We start from the raw sequence: 14,192 nt of genomic DNA, 5'->3' as shown, positions 1-14,192 counted from the left end.
ACACACAAGTCTTCAGGCACACGTCAGAGGAATTTTTATTCTAAATGTAACAAAAGTTTACATGAAGCAGCTTTTTGAAGAAATACAGTACATCCCCATTAGTTTCTCCAAACAACCTCTGATTTTGCCTTTTCATACACATACTGATGTTTTTTTATGCCAGAAACATATGAAAATATAATTTAATGCACTTAACACATAACAATACATTCACTGTACACTATATCAAAGACTTTCCTCCATACTGGCAGTACAATACTGTCACAATTCTCACTTGGACTGTAGTTCCTTAACACTAACATCCATGCAGTGAAGATGTTACTGTACCTAATGGCTCAATGTTGTTAAATCCCCAATCTTGTGACATTTTATGATCTGAGGTTCATTATTTCAGCAATTAAACGGTGTTCTACATACCCTCAACTGACATTATATTGTTATGGCACAAAGTAGGACGCGCATGTGCTTCTCTCAGCCCAACAACAGGACTGTGAGAACGTAAATGTGCTAAATACATGGCTAATACATGGACGGGCGTCGGTGAACAGCAAACAGTCCGATCTTAGCTGTCTGCAATGAATAAATTTGTCTAAACTGTCAAAATGAAGCCTGACAAAGATCTGTATACTTACTGGAATGGTTTACAATTCAAGGCAACTACTGTACAGACAGAAATCTCACAATACTGGAAACTCTGGAGGTTGGGTATACATCTTCCCTGGGAGCAATGCAAACGTCTCCTCTGAAGGCCATTTGCCTCGTTTTGGTAGCTACTGCACATACACCAGAAACGAGATATTGGCAAAAAAAAAAAAAAAAAATGCTGATTTGTTGGCAACTTGTTATAAAAAGTGCTTCAATCCCTCGCCATAAAATAGCAGGGAAAACTGCTTAAATCTTCAGCAAAGTGACCGGGAACGTTAGTAACAATGGCACGCAGAGTTCCCATGATCCCACCGATCAGCGTAAATACTACCAGAACACTTGGGCAGGATTGTGGTGCTGAAATGCTTGCAAATGTCACCTGAGATCATCCTTTGGTGCTCACACACAAGTGTTTGCAGTAAAACTGATGCAAAAGGGTTTGGAATACCTGTGATATGAAAGGAAAAGTAACTAAGTCCAACATTAACTCTGATAGAGAATGAAACACGTACAAACATTTTCAGCTTGGATTTGTCACGTTATACCTCAAACATTCAGATTTTTTTTTTTTTTATCGGCCTCACACTGTCACATTTTTCGGCTCAAATGAGACAAAAGGCAAAGTAATGGCGGCTCCTTTCTCTGAAAAAGCACCCATATCATTCCTCAGTTTCCTTTGACTTCACACTGCCTTCATAGCAGGATGCCCTACAATACACGTAAGGCTGCTCGTGACTTGGTGTGGCCATTCTCTCGTCTACAACGTGCCCTCTGCATCAATGAGCACCACAAGTAAAAAAAAAAAAGAAAGAAAAGTCAAATAGATAACTGATAGATTGAATGTGCAAAATACAAAACTGTGACCTACATAAAGATTCAACATTCTGAATAAAAATTAAGGATGAATAACAATACATTTATACCATGCAATCAAAAATAGTGTCATAACAAAGGGGGATAAGAGAAGGAGAAGGGGTGAGAGGAACCGGGTGGAATGAGAAACAGCCATTGCTGGTGATGGTGCCGTTTAGATGGTTGGGAGAGTGCTGGTCGCTCACTCGGTCTCTACTGCTGCATCTTGCGGATGATGTCAGTAGAGATGGGTGGGTGGAAGTTGATGGTGTGGTGGCGGAGACCCTGAGACGTTTTGTAGCTCTTCCCGCACCGGCACTTGAAGGGTTTGCGGACCCTTATCTGGGTTCGATGGCCGTTCTTGGCGTGATACTTGATCCCGTTCACATTCTGTCATGAAGCAAAGAATATGACGCTCGACCATCACTGGGGCTGAGTTTCATCTACCTCTTACATATAAAGCAACTACAGCAGAGGTAGCATGTGCAACTGAGCTTCCTAAAACTAACCATGGTTGCCTGTTGACGTTAAGCTATAGAGAGGAGAAATAAACTGTGTTCTACCTTGTTCTGCCCCTAAACAGATGCCTAATACTGCCTGTTCCCTTAGACTAAGTCATCGCCCATAACCCTGTCATTCACGTCAGCAATGCAATCTTCTCAAGCTGCACATAATTTATCCCAACCGCACACACCAGATGTAAATGGAAAATCCTGTAAAACTCCACATCACTGAAGTGGACTAGATGTATGCATCTATGCTGACATGTTGCAATGCTCAGCTAAGAACTGACTTTTCTTCGCCCACAGCAGGGAAGCCATTTTGGTTTTACGTTTCTGCGAGCAAATAAAAATCGCATATTTCACACTTTGTACGATGCTTATATCTCAGGGGCATTTCCCATGGTGACATTATGTTTAATCTGTAGCATGTATTCTAAGATGAGACATACCTTGTATCTCTTTTTGCAGCCTGGCACTGGGCAAGCAAAAGGCTTTTCGTCTCCTCCGTTCATGCACATCGAACTGAGGATGGACTCAGAGCTGATGGCGCTCTCTGTGGTCCACGACTCATCGCTGTCAGACTCCTCAAAGTCTACCTCCTCCTCGTCACACTCGCTACCTGCGGGAGGGTGAAAGACACGGAGCCAAACGGTAATTGACTTGGGGCATCACTTGCAGACATGCCATCATACAAACTGTTATCCAAGACGCTCTGATTTATGCACTCCTCGTGACTAATCTCTGGTGATGAAATCCTGGCCTTTGAGCCTTCAGGCTGACGAGTGTGGACCGTTCTCAACATGCACTTTTGAGGCAGTGTTCCCATAATCTCCACTTCATGTGTTAAGAGTGCCCAAGTTTCCGGAAAGACTGAAATATGCCAGTCGTGGGAAGGAATGTATGCATTTTATTAGGGTCAAAGAGCTGCAATTGTTTTGTCCATTAATTAAAGATGTTATACCAGAAGACAAGCAACAAAACCACAAGAGCTAAAAACAAGACAGAAGACTACAGAGAGCATATTTTACATAACAAGCACATGGGAAAACATTACAAGGAAAAGAGCTAAACCTTTTTCTGTAACATGATGTACACTGCATGAATCAGACAAATCAGCAGGACTGTAGCTTGAATGTAAGCTTTATTAAATATATACCTCCTGCGCTCTCTTGCCAATGCCTATAATCTCCACAGTGGCAGACTTTTAGGCATGCAGTGGGTCAAAGCTGTGCTAATGACAATCAACTGGGTCAGTGCATGTTGGTAGGCTGATACTGTCACTCTTTGAAAACGGGTTCCCCACCTTTGAATGCAAGTCAACAAATGATTTATTACCAAAGCTGTCATGCAAGAAATATTGCATTATGGGTAGAGGCAAAGAGCTTTCCCAAGGCCTTCACAACAGCACTGTTAAGCAACACAGCACTGGCAGTGGTTACCCAATGGATTTCTAAACTCCTAAATGCTCCTATAATCACCCTTTGGGCCATTATCTGCAGTAGAAGGAACATTACTCCATATACACACACACAAACGCATATATATGTGCTATACGTGTTCTCTGCCAGCATCTTGACATTGATTTCAATGTTCTAATATGATCTTTTTTTAAGATAGAAGACGAGATAAAGGAGCAGCCTCATTATTTTCTTGTAATTCTTATTTGATCCCTGAATAGGACATTCACTCTTACAGGGTTAGAGCACCATGTAAGCCTGCAGAGATTCAGATTTACTTCAGCACGGTGGATGCATGTCTTGAAAATAGACCTGCTGGTTGAATGTGAGTCTCCTTAGCTGCTACACCACCCTGCTGTTTGCTTGGTTAACAGAGTATAACATCAAAGTATAACATTTCTATCACTGCACTAAATACTGGACATTTAACTGAGTGTGTGAAGGATGGTTATGTACCTGTAGGCGTACTGCTGCGGAAGGAAGAGGAGGGGGTGATGGGTGGGGTGACAGGGGGGGTGAGGTTTCCACTGGTGTGGCGAGGTGGAGCGGAAACACTGCTGCGAGACAGATTGCCTGTCAGAGACAGAGACAACTTGGGCTGCACCTTCTTCTTCACGGCCTCGTGTTCTCGCCGTGCAGCATCTGTCATGAACCTGGCATCGTGGGATATGAGACCGGTTAGGGTGTGCCATCAAAGAGCGTCATCTTATCTGATGCACCATGGGAAGCTGCGGGACTGCCCCGGTGTTTAGAAAGTTCTGGTGGGTTGGAGGTTTGCTACTGTAGAACACACGCTTGCAAAAAAATATCACTGGCTCTATTCCCATCCAAAAAACACCAGGGTTTATGATGGATAGTAAAGTCTTTGGTAAATGTGTATCATAAAAATGAAATGTTAACATAGACATCGTTAAAGCAAAAGTGGAATTAACAAATTAAGCGATAACCACATCAAGATGTGTTTGTGAAGGCATGGAGACAGCGGCAGACCTTCTTGTACACTGGCTTGTTGCCACTAAAACCACTGTTCAAGCACCATATCAAAGACGACGGGGATGAACCTAAGGCAATAAAAAGAAGAAGAAAAAAAACGACCAAACACTGGAGCAATTCATCTAAGCAATCCACCAGATGACATTCGAAATTGCTGGTAGAAGCTCATCGGAGCAAACACTTCATATGACACAGCAGTAACACTCACTGATGTGGAGGACTTTCAGATAAATCTTTACAGGGACAAAGACTCATAACACTGATGCCATAATTATGTCTGATGCATAAAGTAGATTTACTTTTGATTGAGTTGCAGCATAAATAAAGGCACATTCTGCTGTTTTCTTTCTTCGTAGCAGTTCCATTTCTTTACCTGTTGATGTAGCTGAGGGCAACATATGTAGGCTGCTGCTGCTCCTGCTTCTCCAGAAGACGGGGGTCTGTGTCTGAGCGGGCGGGAGACACAAAGTGGGAGAAGTGGTCACATAATGGAACTGTAAACAAGATCATATAAGGCAATATCGAGGATAGCAGCGTGGTTTGGTTTCTTCTTGTTCAGTTTTCCATCTTTATTTCATTTGGGGATGGCCAGAGTGCATGACACACACAGAGGTCTGCACTATCCCCTCAGATCCAACCCTTCTCCAAACGAGCCTCCCGACCAACCAGGAGTGACTGGTGCAGTGACACGAATCCCTCACTGGCTCCCCAGCTGCAAACTCTCCCAGTTGCTTTCAATGACGTGCCTGGCCAAGCGGGAAGCACCACAAACAGATTCAGGTCTCTGTGGTGGCAGGCGAGTGCTTGTCCTTTTCAGGTAGATCTTGCATCACACTACCAAAATAAGATGCAGTACCAAATAGTCATCAGTACTCTCTCCTACAACTGATCCGTTGTACGCTGACACATTGTTTACCTTTAATTATCAGAGCCTACTCTGCGTCTTTGTGGTTGATTGGAGCACATGCCTGATCTCACAAGGGCCCGTTACGCGTCTGTTGTTGCACATCTGTGAAAATGAACCTGGTGCTGGACTTTTGCTCTCTGCTGCCTTAAAACACGTACATCTGCGTGGCCCTGAGCATTGCACTCAGTGGCAAACAGTAGCAGGCTGTGGTTGAACTGGGTGAGTCCCAGGTATGAATGAGTGTGCATGACTGTGAGCACAGAGAGCATGCACACTCAGCTGACGCAACGGACAAAGGCTCGTGAAAACACTTCAGTGAAAATAATCAAAATGCAGGATATTGTGCAATGTGCAGCACAATTAGTTCAAACATGATGTCATGCGCCACTGTCTAGACTAAAGTCACTCTTTAGTTTAGTGTTTCTGGAGAAGCTCCACGGTTTTCGAGCTGATGTCGGCCTCTTGACGTATTTCCTCTAGACCTACGCACATTTTTGTCTATTTGTTGAATTCACTGGCCTCTGTGCTCTTTACTGAACAATTAAGCTACTTCCCTGTCGATAAAACGCAATGAGCCACTTTCTCCAACAATCCCGCTTTTTGGAAAATACACAAGGAGAGCGTAACATCTCAAGCGCGTCCTCTTTTGAATTTCCATGGCACGTTTTCAAAAGCCGTGCTCTGCAGACACCACATTGCTCATACATGACCACACTTGACACATACTGAGCTTTCCCATGCTGTGCTCCAGACATTCATCTTGCTCAGCGGTGCTAAATGTACAACAATAGCCAATCTGCACACCCTGAGGTGAAGCGGGCCTGACTTCAAACACTCACTTCCCACTGCCGTCCATGTGGGAGAAGAGAGATGCCCCATAAAACAACAGTGTCTACCACTTACCAGCTGAGCCTCCCTGTCTGCCTCTGACAGAGCTGTGAAAGACTGCTACCCCCATGTGGTTAAACCATCGCTTGTTTCCATCCACAAGCTCATTTATGCACAACGCTTACACTTAAGGCTATTTGTAACATTAAATTTTAAATTGTGAGGCGCTATGACGTGAGTACAACTTTTACAGAATCTGTATATTCAGTCCTAGTTGATATAATTTCGAACATTCAAAACATATTGAAAGAGTGTAATTAAAGTTTTCCTGCTTAAAAGGGTTTGCAATAAAACCCTGACTCATACTCAGTGATTACCTCCACGGACTTTTACTCCTGTTTGTTTCTTTGTCTGGAACAAAACACCTAAAAACGAACTTCTGGTCAATTTCTTCTGGAGAGACAGACCTGGCACCAAAGAAGAGCTGATTAGATTTTGGTGGTCTCTGATGGAGATCTATCTTTCACTGCAATGGAGCTGGGCATCAAAGCTCAATACTTTTTGAGTTCCAAATGAGGTACACCTCTCATCAAGTAGGATAAAATTGGCATTAAATGTCACATTTGTGTTGTTTTCGACTAAGAAATTTCCTGAAGTAAAACAGGAAACTGTGCTCATTTTAGACTGGATTTTAGTGAAGTAAAGTTAAAGCTGCATTCAGAGGTTTGTATATTTTGTTAAATGGAAAGAAAGGATTTCATAGAAACATGATACATTCTCTAAAGAAAGGTCAGCTACTGGCACCAGTACTGGAAAATTTCAAATGCTCAGGAATAGCCACGACTCACAAACTGGATATTTGTTGATGTGTCGTGTATTCTTACTTTAAGTTCTGTATTTTACAGTTTAGTCACTCTTCGTTTACAGCCTGGTCACCTCAAAATGAGCTCTCAAAACGGTTCATTTAACTCCTCTGTGGGTGAAACTGATCTCAAATGCATCCACTCATCTTGTCATCTAGAAGCCATGAGGAGAAATCTAAACCAGAATGTAGACAAAAGCTAAAACTGTAAGAATACCAGCGTGGCGCATAAACTGCAAATACAGACACACACAACCACTCTCTATTTTAACAGCATAAACTGCTGGCTTAAGTCTGTCATGAAGGAGGTGAAAGGTGATGTTGACCAGTCAAACTCAACCCAAACCACATTTAGAAAGCACACATTTTAGAGGTCTAGCAGAAATCTAAGTCAACAAACCAATGTCAGTCTCACTGAAGAGCTGGAAAGAGTGATGAAAGACACGGGGCAGCATCCACTCGGTGGTTAAGACCGAGCTGTTTGGTTGTCGATGAAATAGTGGCAGAATTTTATGATACTGGCAGGTAGGCTCTAAGAACGGCTTAGACCTCAGCGCCTCAGGCTCAGGAGGGTTCTCTCAAGGCCTCAGTCGTAAGCAAGTGTTTCATTAACAGTGGATTTATCCCCAGTGAGAAGGACAGCACACCTCTCTGCTCTCCAGCCAAAGTCATGGAAACACAGAGTAGGAAAGACGCGTTCATAACGGCACTATTCCCCTGCCAGAAGCCGAAGGCAGCGCGGAGACTATTTTGAGCGCTGTGAGTTGGTATGTGTGTGCGTGAGTGCACAAGAAATCCCTCCTAAGATCCCTAATGAGCCTCAAGGAATGGAATGGCAGCCTGCTCACGGACCGCTCAAACAGCAGTGGATCAATCTGTTCCCACACACTGTAAATCACTCACACCTCAGGTGGGGACTGGGGAGAGGGAGGCCTGCAGGGGCCAGATCCCCGCAGCCTCTGCTATTCTTTCGGGGCCACCAGCAGTCAAGGCCCAGGACGAAGGCACCTTAAATAGAGATGGGAACCCTTCTAATCAGACTACACAGGTGGTCCACCTTGGTGGGCGACTATTAGAAGCCTTCTGGGAAGTAAAAAGAGGTATTCATCCACCATCACAAACAATCTGTTCTACATGCACCAGTGATTGTTTATGTACAAGGCGAGAACTCAGGTGTGGGATAGAAAACTAGATAAGCAGAGCAGATGTGCTTTAAAACATTTCATGTATAACAAGGCTCTAATATTTGATTTTCACTGAAATATACTTGAATCTTTTTAAAGATGTACATGAAACTGTTATTTACTCTGAAAATCAAAGGACTTTCCATACAAGGTTGACAACAGAGATCTCTCATGGCTGAATGATGAGCTGAATAAAATATAAGAAAGCTGCTGATTTGCTGCAGATCAGCAAAAAAATCATTTGAGTAATCAAGTGCAACTACACCCAAAAATGCATTAAGTTTCCATCAGGAGTGTTTTAAATGTTTCTTCCTTATTTTCCTTAATATTCAAAATCCTTTCCCAAAACAAAAGCAAAAGCAATGCGCCCCTTTGCCTTAATATGGAACCAACATTACTTCATATGATGAAGCATTGCCTGTTGGCGGTGTCTGTGTGTGAACGTGTGCATGGGAGCGTACACTGGCTGAGTCAGTGCTTGCAGTGTATGAGTGCAGAAAACATGATGCAATAACATGTTCTCATTAGGGCCCCTATGACGGCCCTCAACAGGAAACCAAGGGACGATCACACAACAAACCTTCCTAAGGCAGCAGGGGAAGTGACGCCTGCTGCCCTCTCATAATGCCCTCCACGACCCTTACACCCACACACACACACCAGACACACACACACACAGCTCCCTCTCTCATTTCCACCAGTGTCTGGCTCTCCCATCCACCCTCATGGCCAAATGCACGGTGGGGTAGAGCAGAGTGGTGAGCATTATGGTGACATGTTTATGGCGGCTCTGAGCAGCGGGGGACATTACCAGGAGTGGTGGCACAGGTAATTCATTATGATGTGACCTCTGAGGAGGAAATGAAACGGAGTCAAGCTCCATGTGTAAGCTGCCTTTGCAGGTTACTTTAAAAAAAAAAAAAAAAAAAAACACGGGGAGGTTAAAATGATCTACTATAAATATGTTTAGCACAGACAGCAACTTAAACACACACACACACAAGTCACACACACACATCTCTACAAAGACACGTTTGTACAGACATGCAGGTAAACATACAAAAGCGCCACTCTGATATGCAGAACTAACCATTATCTACATTTTCAATCAATCTATGAATCCTATTCTTGATTAACTGATCAATAATTTAATGTACAAAATGTCAAAAGATGTTTTTTCTCAAGTCTCAAGATGATTTAATTTGCTTATTTTGTTGGTGCAACAGTCCAAAAGCCAAAGATACTCAGTTTGCAATGATGTACAACAGAGAAAAGCAGCAAACTGCCACAAAAGAAGAGGTGGAGCTGGTGAATTAATGGTGTTTTTGCTTGAAAAATGACATTATTAAAATTATTAATTTATTCTCAAACATTAGTTTAATGGACTAATTGTTTCAGCCCTAATATGCATTTATTCCACACAAGTTCACCAGTGTTGACATCCAGTCTGTTCATGTCTGAGTTACTGCAATTTGCAAAACAATGACAAACAACCAACAAATGACAAAATTTTAGCTTCAATTTGTTTGTTGTGTAATGTCAGCACAGGCCGTCATTATCTCCTATGAGGAGTGTTTATCGAGTACAGGAGCCCCTCATGCTGGAGCCACCGCACAGGAACAGGAGCAGCGGTGTCGGGGGATGGGGAGATGTAATTAGGCCCACCAGGTGCACAGATCAGGGAACTAGTTACTGCTTCCCAAATTTATTACTTCCGTGCAGAATTTGGGGGGGTGCATACCAAAATCTACTAATTGAGCCTCCAGTGAGAATTGGCAACAAACAGACCCATTGTTACCGAGCCCGGACACTTGAGGCCATCAGCGCAGCAGGCCCCGGCAGCACACACACTCACAGGTCTGAACAACACGCTCGCTATTTGCTTCTGGGTCGACAGCGGCCTGGTCGCGCAGTGACAAAGTAAACATTTTTTCAAACAACTCTTTCTCATGTCGTACAAGAGCGGCAGACCGCTGAGGAGATCTCTCAAGCTTAACTTGACTTAGGCTCAGTGTTTAAACTTTCCTCCGGTCCTGTTGGTGTTTTCTGGGGCTCGTTAGCATCCGCTCTCTTTAAGTCAGCTGAATTTGTTCACAAACGTCTAAGAGGACCACCCAGCACTGCTGTCACGAGGGTGGACAAACAATAACACATTGATTTCGTGTTGGGCTGGAAGTGATTGTGTAAATCTTACTTGATAATTTGCTTCATGAGACTCAAACTGAAGTTAATAAGGAAAAGTGTGATCCTTTTCTACATTGATGTATGTGTCCATGAGTATATTAACATCAAAATCTCATAACATGGACACTATCACCAATGAAGTCAAGTAGGGTTTCCAAAACTTCCAAGTCCTTGAAGTAAAGTATTGTATGTATATAGATCTACGATTATGTACAAGTATAAGGAGTATCCTATAAATTATCAATTATTTCTCTCAATAATTAAACAATGATGTTTCCACTGTGTTTTCATGAGCTGAAGCTTGGCCCTCTGAGCTGGTTACTGTGTGACACTGAGCTGTTAAATGAGTACAAGAGTCGAGGTTTGGCCTTTAACATCCACCATATGCATTTTACTGTAGAGGCCAGCTCAAGAAAGCGCCCTCAACCAATAGCAGAGCAGCGCCACCTCTTGTTCACGGACCCATCCAGCAGCCCCGGCCGGGGAAAACGGGGACAAGAATGTGCGCTTGTTTTCCAGGCGCCTAATTATAAAGGAGAATGTGCTTTAAGCAGCAGGCCACCAGATGAGGAGGAAGACAGGCCAAATCAAGCACTCTCTCTGTAATTATGCTTCACAGGCACTTGGCACAACGCGCAAGATTTCGCACTTCTCAGAGTGGGCACAGGCCAGAGGACAAAGGAGGGGGGCAGCAAAGTTTTTCCACTCCGAGCCAACTAATTGCCTCATTATTCCCCAATAAGTCATTTGGAGGCAGTTTTTTCTAAGGCTAACACCTCGGACACATGCGCAGCACACAATCAGAGGGCAGAGGATATTAAAGGCAGTCAAGCAACAAACAAGAACAACAGAGACAGCTGTGCCTTGTCAGCTTCAATAATACCAGTCTGAAATATTAGATTGGGAAACAGATGTACTGTAGGAACTGAGAGCGTGTTTGAGGGTGAGGAGGGGGATTCACTTTCCACGTTAGAATCAGCTAAACAAAAACAGAAAGTTCATCATATATAAGGGAAAACAAATGTTAGATTCATCTAAATTCATTTGGAATTTATGCTTGTATGCTCTTGCTGTATATTAAATACACAGATATCCCAATATTGTATAAATAAATGATGTGCCACTTTCTATATACACTGATTTACTGCAGTGATTTTTCCATGTATTTAATAACAATGTGAATAGAGGCTATAAATCCATGTGTGTACACAATAATTTGGCCCTGAACACACGACCACCTGGCAATTAAATTAAAAACCCGGGGCGAGGTTCTTACATAAACTCAACACCGTGCTGTTATTTTTACGTATCGCTTAAATGAACACATGATTTTTCACCACACAGAGGTGACTTGGACCAACACAAAGTGCCTTAAAAGCACATTACGTCTAAAGTGACTAACTAAAGTGATTTTTCTATACAGTAAATACTAAATTTCTACATATAACGCACAACTTTGGGATACCTCCATTAAATGGTCAATGGACAGTCAATTGTCACATAAATCACTCAGACATGAGAAGTTACATTTCGCCAATCAGAAAAAAATATCATAAAGAAGCTGAAGAAAATAAATAAATGTTTTCATAGCTTGATCCCGAATGACTTCCCAATCTCCACCCACAGGAAGAGTTTGTTTTTGTTTTACCCCACATGAAGTAGAGGTGGCGCTGTTGATTGTGGTGGGACTTGATGTGCACTGTGAACTAGCCGGGGACATAAATCTGTCTTTAAAAGTACTTCTCACTTTTTCAGAGGTCCAGATTTGGGGTGGCTGTTGTCCTTTAAGAGGACATGATGAAAACTGCTTCTTAAAAAATCACAGATAAGTTGTTTTCAGGAGGTTATCATAGTGGCACTGATAACATTTGTGGATTAGAGATCAACAATGATGACATGTACATCTTGTATATTCAGGCACTTTTGGCTTTTGCCACAAAGGTACATTGGGGGGGGGGGGTCCCCTTTCGACATCAGCTGACAGACAACACAAAGAGTTAAGAGCGATATGAAATGGACATTTATTCATAAGCGTCAATAATAAGGCAAGTGCATGTCCCGCTTTTATTATGTCACCAATTTAAAATGTGTTACATGGAAGCCCATTTCTGCCACTTGAAAAATAAAATAAACACCACCCAGGTTTTTTTTTCTTATTGATTATTGGTATTCATTAGAATCCTTTAGTAGCCTTAAATATGAGACTATGAGATATCAAATTCTTAGATAGTCTCTCCTTTTGAAAATGTGTTTCATGCTTATGATTCACAAAGCTATAATTTAGAAACTATTTGATAATGTACATTTTTTTTCTTTTCTTTTTTTAACTGCAAATGCTTTTCCCCCACAAATACTGGCAGTAAATTAATAACACACCAATACCGATGTAGATTTTTAAAGGTGATCGAAGCAGATATAATTGGGTAAATGTGGACACGGTGCATTTTTTAAAACTACCCTATCAACCAAAAAATCAAATACTTGGAGGATAGGCCAATAACATAAAAAATGACACAGCTTTCGCTGAACCACATCATTATTAGACGGTGGGAAACTTGATAACGTGATAAGGAAAACATGCAGGACATGTTGGTCTAAGAGTGCGTCTCTACTTCCAACAAGTAGTGTAACTGAAGTCTGCTGTCCGGCGGATTGAAACAAGCTGATAATTAATCCGAGTATCTTCATTGGCTCGTGCGGGCTGCAACTTAACTCACGACGCTTCCGAGGCACCACCGCGCGCGGGCCTCGCGCTGCAATAATGTTGCACGAGCGACCTGACGGAGCGTGGGGAAACTGTCTTCCTGTCGGTGATTCAGAGCGGCTCTGTTGATGTTGCCGCCGTCTAATCAATGATACGGCGTTGATACATGATGGCATGTGATGAACAAGGAACTGAAATACCAACAGAGAAACATCAAGAGCCACCACACCTAGCAACAGGGTTGTCAGGACGCAGGAAGTAACTTGCTAGCTCGCTAACTTAGCCACTCCTGCTAGCAGCAAACCTCGGCCATTGCTAGCTGCGGCGCTTATTACTTATCGGCGCTTACCGATGTGGTTATCCTCGATGTGCACGATGAGCTCGGCCAGAGAGTCGAAGTGAAGTCCGCAGCCCCCGAACCTGCAAGCGTTGGAAAAGAAAGAAGCAGCGGCGATGCCTGTCATGGTCGCTGCTGCATTGGAAATGAGGGCAGGCGGCAACAGCAGCAGCGAGCAGCGGGGAAACGAGAGGCGGACAGCGGTGGGAACAGCTGGAGCGGTGCGGTGACTTCTCCGAGCTGCGTCAAACCAGTTAGAGAGCGACAACGAGACCGGAAGTAAGGCAGTGTGGCTTTCATAACAAAAGCATAAGCTGTTTTCTTTTCTTTTCTTTTATAAATGAAATTGAATAGATATGAATAGATACAGATGTAACACATTATACGACACACTACATATAATAATTCTGAATTCATGTCACTCTAATAATATGTATTGCAAAGTTGAAGTTAAACAAACAGAAAAATATTTCTGCTGATAAATATAAATACCGATCACGAGGTAACAAAGTGATGTCTTAAAAATGTCTTAATTTCCAAGTCATAATTACATGGAGTTGAATTAAATGCCTGTGCACAACATGTGAAGCTGTAAAATACTGAGTGCCTTTACTTTATATTGATTAGATGCTCATTAGCACCCACTGTCACTGTACTAACGTCCTTTATTCAGTCACTTAGACTATTGTTTGTATTATGATAATTTCCAGTTTTTAAACATGTCAAGTGATTGTAT

The 14,192-nt window shown here is 42.6% G+C and overlaps 2 protein-coding genes across 2 annotated transcripts in view; one reads left to right on the top strand and one right to left on the bottom strand.

The window, feature by feature from the left end:
- Positions 1-11: 11 nt before the first annotated feature.
- Positions 12-13,702, bottom strand: jazf1b (JAZF zinc finger 1b). Its single transcript, XM_076736328.1, has 5 exons — positions 13,469-13,702; positions 4,824-4,896; positions 3,914-4,110; positions 2,450-2,619; positions 12-1,887 (listed from the first exon to the last, which is right to left on the bottom strand). Exons 1-5 carry the CDS (start codon positions 13,581-13,583, stop codon positions 1,711-1,713), a joined length of 732 nt encoding a protein of 243 aa, XP_076592443.1. The 5' UTR covers positions 13,584-13,702; the 3' UTR covers positions 12-1,710.
- Positions 13,644-14,192, top strand: part of creb5b (cAMP responsive element binding protein 5b) — a 44,224-nt gene continuing 43,675 nt past the window's right edge. Inside the window, exon 1 of the mRNA XM_076736321.1 lies at positions 13,644-13,735. The gene's annotated coding sequence lies outside the window, so the exon portion shown is untranslated. The remainder of the gene's footprint in view (positions 13,736-14,192) is intronic.

Source organism: Chaetodon auriga, chromosome 8 (genome assembly GCF_051107435.1).
Source record: "Chaetodon auriga isolate fChaAug3 chromosome 8, fChaAug3.hap1, whole genome shotgun sequence".
Lineage (NCBI taxonomy): Eukaryota > Metazoa > Chordata > Actinopteri > Chaetodontiformes > Chaetodontidae > Chaetodon > Chaetodon auriga.
This window is presented reverse-complemented; position numbering and strand designations above follow the sequence as displayed.